Here is a 6000-nt window from a genome sequence, read left to right as displayed (position 1 = left end):
CCTCAGGCTCAGACCCCCAAAAAGGCTTTTTTCTGTAGCCACAGTTCAGATTCTGAAGTACATATTTATTTTTCAAAGTTTTCCAAGACTGCAGCAGAATTCTAAAATTCAGATAGACTCCTCCAGATTTCCATGGCAGAAAATGTATACACTACTGAGGTTCCACAACCAGCTTTTATTTATAAATTCTGGTCCTAGAACAAACCTTTCAACACTCTCAGATTCCATGTTTTGTTAAAATGATGCAAGTGAGCGTCGATGCAAACATCTCTTTGAAGAGAACCTCCAACAAATAGGATTCCTATTAACTTTTTTTTTTAATCGATTAAGCCAACTGACCAAGCCAAGAATTCTGTTTGAATCGGAAATCCTTGCATTCAAAACTCACTGGCATCATTTATGCCCAGAATTTGTTTCCAAATTCTGTTTTCTCAAATTTTATAGAATGGGCATCTTATTTTATATTTTCTCTTTAACAGCAATAGTTACCAGGAACCCTATGATTATTTGATGGTGTGAAAGTCCAAAGGTAAGCTATATCACCACCAATGAAGTGATGAAATTATGGTTATAACAAGCAGAAAAAAATGAATGAAACTTATGAAGCTTAAATGCACAATATCACTGCATATTATCATTATGCATTTATGTACATTTTAAGAAATGTAATTTCCACATTACAACTGATGAGAAACATTCAGACCATGGCAGAATATTACATTTACCATTTTTTAGTCTATCTTGCTGAAAAATGTGCAGTGGATTTTGGGTAGCTGACACCCTAGTTTTTATTCTGAAATGCTAGTGATAAAAAATTTGATTTTAAGTGTCTCCTGTGTGCAGAATACCTAGTGTACATGAAATATGCAAGGCCCGTATAGCTGAGCTAGAACAGTTTAACCACAGAATTTATTTGCTTAGCAAATTTTTATGTGGATGTTACGTATTTTCATACCGTTATCAGTTGGATCGCATTATTCCACCCAACAGCTCCATATATAAAAATGACACTGCACATTTTCCTTCCTTTCGATTTCCTTCCTTTCCTTTTAGACTGTGAGCCCACTGTTGGGTAGGGACTGTCTCTATGTGTTGCCAATTTGTACTTCCCAAGTGCTTAGTACAGTGCTCTGCACATAGTAAGCGCTCAATAAATACGATTGATTGATTTTGATGCTGGGTGAGAGGAATGGCTTTGCTACGAGTATAGCATTTTAAATCACTTTACAATTATATTAAGAATTCTGAACAGGACCCGAAGTGGTCTAAAACAGTCATTTCACTAAACATGCATTTAATCACAGATGTATTAACGTTAGAATAAACGCATTCACTTTTGAGATTTGAGTCATAAGTATTAGAGCACTATATAAAAATGTACTTCTCACCCTCCAACCGAGAAAACAAGTGACCATGGCAATAATCTGATCTTTCTCTTTAGGTGGACCAAATGCTGATGGAAAACCACCCTTTCAACCTATTTTTCGGATAGCCCCTTATCGCCTTTAGACTAGGGAAAAATTAAAACAACAAAAGAGAGCCCTTGAAGCGTCGCAGCATCTCAAGAGGAGGAGAGCCGGACTAGGTTGAATGCCCACACATCCCCTTGCGGGTCCAGGGTTGGGTTTCATTTTGATTGCCCTGCCCGCATCACTGGCCGCGTTTTTTGGACGCTGGCCGAACTAGACCATTGTTAAGGCAAACAAGATGATGGAGATGCCGCTTTCCAAATGTATTCCTGTCCACTCTGGTTTCTGAGAACGTGGTTATGCCGCCAAAACAGAAAAAAAAAACCCCAAAACCGGCAGCTCCTAGTTCAACCTGTCTCTGTGATAACTCCAAAGGCGTTCCAATTTCGCTTTGGGAAAAGCAGGGTTCTGCCAGAGGACACGGTTCCGAGACTGCGTGCTTGTTCCGAAACGATCGCTTTCTCGCCCGTAAATCCTAGCGGCGCACTGGCGCGCGGTTGGCTTCGGCAAATTTCAATTTTCAGAGGGACCCAGCCTTTCTACTTGCACAGGGGACACTCTAAGTGGATCCAACCCGATCCCCCAAAGAGAAAAATCAAGTCTCTCTCGGCTCCTCCCCGCACCCAGATCCGGGAGACTCCTCTTGACGGATCCGTGGGCACAATTTACGAACTGCGATAAACCACTCGGGTTCAAACTGTTTTGGGTACTTCCTCTAAAACCGTTAGGCACATGCCCCGCTGTACTTTTCAGAAAGCGTACCTTCCTTTAAGTTGAAAAGCATAAAATGAAGGTACAAGAAGTTAACAAAAAATGAACTAAAAAGCTTTATTGACATCACAGTACATTCAATAGTGATTTTTTAAGAACATTACAGCTGAAAGAGAGAATGCATATTTATACTCTTAAGTACTATCTTTTGGAAAAAGAAAAGTAATACAAAGAAATCCTATTACGTAACTCGGAGCAGCATTTGGAAAAAATAGGTATATTTACAGGTTAAAAAAAAAAAAATCTGGTTTCACCTACATAGCCACAATGTGCCTCTATAATGAGACAAGCCCTTAAAACTCATGGAATTTTTTTAAACAACATCATGGCATTGGGGCCACATCACTCCTCAGCGTTTACGACGGGGAGGGGTTGTTGATCTGAAAAATAAAGGGAAAAAGAACAAGGTTAAGGACCGGAGCCGCACTTCAGGTCAACGAATCAGCAATTTAAAAAATAAGTAAATAAAAAATATGTAGGTTTTCCCACAGTTAACTTTTTTTAAAGCTAGGATTATCTTTTATCAAATACTTCATTAATGAGCGAGAGAGAGAGAAAGAGAGAGAGAAGGAAGGGGACGCTTTCATCTTTGGATCAATTCGATCAAACGTAAGCCAACCCCCCCCGCCCCCCCCCTCAAAAAAAAGGTTATGAATCAGACAGAGTACTTAAAAAAGTATACTACCTTGATCGGGACTTAGACTTGTGTTTGCGGCTTGCCTTCTTACCAGACCTTTGAGATTTCTCCACGGACTGAGACCGGCTATGCTTAGGCTTCTTAGCCTTCTTTTCTCGGCTACTTCCCGGAGACTCAGAGGTGCTCCTCGGGCTAGACTCGGAGCCTGAGTGTTTCTTACTACCTTTGGTAAAACTCCGCTTACTCTCCTGCCTGGGACCCTGGCGCACGATTTTCACCGAGATGGGCTCGCTGCGCGAAACGATCCTTTCGCCGTCCCTCTTTCTTTTCCACCTGTCATCCTGGCCGCCGCCCTTACTGTCCTTGTCCTCCTTCCTCGGCTTCTCTTTCCTCCGGTCCTGCTCCCGCTCCCTGTCCTTCCGCTTCCTGTCTCTGTCTAGGCTCTTACTCCTCTCCTTTTTCCTCTCCCGCTCCTTGCCGTCCCCCTTGGCTCGGTGGGTCCTCCCGCCCGGGCCGGCCCTCGGCTCTCGCTGCTCTCGCTGCTCTCGCTGCTGCTCTCTGGGCTCGTCCGCTTTCCGCTGCTCTCGACTCCGGCTGCGACTCCCCCGCCCGGCTCGCCTGTCCCTCGAGTGGCTTCTGCTCCTCCTCCTGTCTCGGGGCGGGCTCCAGTTTCGGCGCCGGTCTCTCTCCAGGCTGTTCCTCGAGGCCCGCCTCCTGTCTCTTACCTTGTCCCTGGCCTGGCTACCCCCGGCCTTGAGCCTACGCCCGTAACTCCTACTCCTGCTGCGCCTCGCCTTGTGAGTGGGGGACCTGCTGGGGCTGGGCCTCTTCTTCCTCCTGGGGGAGGAAGAGAGGGAAGAACTGCGGCTACTCCCTGAGCTAGAACTGTACGAGGAGCTGGAGTCGCCGCTGCTGCTGCCGCTGCCGTCGCTGCTGCTGCTGCTGCTGCTGCTGCTTCTGCTGTTGCTGCTCGTGCTACTCGAGCTCCCCGACCTACTCCTCCCTAGTCTCTCCCTGGGGTCCTTTCGGGCTTCTACGGGGGGGGGCCGCTTCGCTCGCGGGGCGTTTCTTCTCGCTAACCACGTCACCCTCCGTCTCCCTGGCTTCCAGGAGCGATAAGCTGCTGTTTGGCTCTTTGGGAACAAATTCGTTCATCTCTTTGATCAGCCTTTCGTTTTGCAGCTTTTCTTCTGAAAAAAAAAAAAACCACAGGGCCAAAGCCAGGAAAGGGGAAGTTATCAGGAAGCCAAAATACTTCTCACCTTAGGCTCAACCGACCGGGGCCATCTGGAACGACAACGGCGACGACCGAGACCGCCACAGAACACACGACGAGGTTTGTTTTTAGGAAATGATAAAATGGTGAGCCGTTGCTAATATCTTAGACGGGGAAACGTTTCGTTGATCTAGCTCAAAACAGCCCGGTCTCATCCTGAATCCTTCAAAACTTTTCACGATGTGGTTTTTTTCCCCCATAAATCCAACTGGTCCCAACTCTTCCCCCCCAAAAAAAAACACCTAATAATAATTGTGGTATTTGTTAAGTGCTTACTATGTGCCAGGCACTGTTCTAAGCACTGGGGTAGATACAAGATGATCAGGTTGGACACAGTCCCTGCCCCACATAGGGCTCACCATCTTAATCCCCATTTAACAGGTGAGGGAACTGAGGCCCAGAGAAGTGACTTGCCTAAGGTCATACGGCAGGCAGGTGGTAGAGCCGGGATTAGAACCCAGGTCCTTCTGACTCGCTGGCCCGGCTCTATCCACTAGGCCACGCTTCTTCTCTAACAAAACTTGCTTCAGTTTTTTTTGCAGTTGCCAGGCTATCATTTCTATAAACTCCACGATAAAAGGAAAGCTGGAAATCTAAGCACCCCAAACTCAGGCCCCCCTAGGACTAGCAATTTAGTCCTTGGCCCCAGGGCAGAATTTTATCTGGGTGGGAGGGAGAGGGGTGAGAGGAAGGGTAACTCTTGCCCTGGGTCCCAAAAAGGTGAGAGCTGTGGGTAGCACCTGGGAAAGAATCCGACCTGGGAAAAGGAAACAGTAAAAAAGGGGGGAAGAATAAGGAAAGAGGGGTTCCCACCCCATTGTTCCTCCAAGCACCCTTTTGGACAATATTTCAAACGGAAATGTTTACGGCATTTTAACCATTCTTTCGTTTTGTGGCCAGCAGACAGTGGCGGCCTACAAAAAATAACCTCCGAGTCTCTGCTACCACCCTTTTCAGCAGGAAAGATGGCACTCGCCCTCCTGTCCGGCCTCCAGCCGGCCCAGCTGTGCCGGAAACCGTCTTCAAGCTCCCGGAATTCTGCTCCGAGCGCGATTCAGGTACCAGAGTTTAAAAAAGGAGCACAACTTCACCGTGACTTTAAAGCTCAATCTTTCTCTGTGCCTTGAGAATCTGGCAAACGCATAAATCGGGGTTGTTCAGCGTGTTAGAGATCTTAGCTCTTTACTCCAGCCTTAGCTGCTTCTGACAGCCACGGGGGCCCGACTTTCGGTATCAGCCGAGAGGACTAAAATACGAACCTTCCACCTGTTTGTCATGCAACAGCTGCTGTTCCCTTTCTTTCCTCCAAAAGGCTTCCTGTTTGAGCCTGATCCGGTGGTGGAGCTCCTCGTCGTCGGTGTCGGACGATTCGGAGCCTCTGTCGCTCCTTTCGTCTTCACTGTCTCCTGATCCATAACCACCCAGTCCACCTGCGTGCATAAAGCCCAGTCTATCACGGGGAAAGGCCACGCCTTCATCTTAAGAAAAAAAAAAAAAGAGTTCCTGGACAGTGCCCAGAGGAAAGTTCCCACTTTCCTCTCACTGCCTCTTTGAGGAAGCTGCATCCTGGGGGTGAGGAGGCGCGGGCGTGACCCTGCTGGAGGATCCAGGCCTCGGGATCCTGTCTTACCTAGGCCTTCGGGGCCATTTCGCCTATTTCTCAGCGCTCACGCCTGGCGATAATGGCACCGTTTCACTGTCCATTATGGCCACGGCAGCTCTCCAGGGAGCCGACGACAGTCAGTGCCGTACCCAAACTCGGCCTTCTCAAACATCTCAAGATGCTCGGGGCCCCTGGCCCTGAAAACATCCCCCACAGGACGCTTTCCTCCTCCAAGCCCGAGGAA

The 6000-nt window shown here is 47.5% G+C and overlaps 1 protein-coding gene across 1 annotated transcript in view; it reads right to left on the bottom strand.

The window, feature by feature from the left end:
- Positions 1-2272: 2272 nt before the first annotated feature.
- PNISR (PNN interacting serine and arginine rich protein) overlaps positions 2273-6000 on the bottom strand; it is a 31309-nt gene continuing 27581 nt past the window's right edge. The window contains 4 exon segments of the mRNA XM_038760738.1: positions 2273-2620; positions 2926-3920; positions 3922-4067; positions 5413-5583. Of these exon segments, the coding sequence (XP_038616666.1) occupies positions 2590-2620; positions 2926-3920; positions 3922-4067; positions 5413-5583 (1343 nt within the window). The 3' untranslated portion in view covers positions 2273-2589.

The sequence above is a fragment of the Tachyglossus aculeatus genome, chromosome 19, assembly GCF_015852505.1.
Source record: "Tachyglossus aculeatus isolate mTacAcu1 chromosome 19, mTacAcu1.pri, whole genome shotgun sequence".
Lineage (NCBI taxonomy): Eukaryota > Metazoa > Chordata > Mammalia > Monotremata > Tachyglossidae > Tachyglossus > Tachyglossus aculeatus.
The sequence above is the reverse complement of the archived record's forward strand: the minus strand, read 5'-3'. Positions and strand labels throughout refer to the sequence as shown.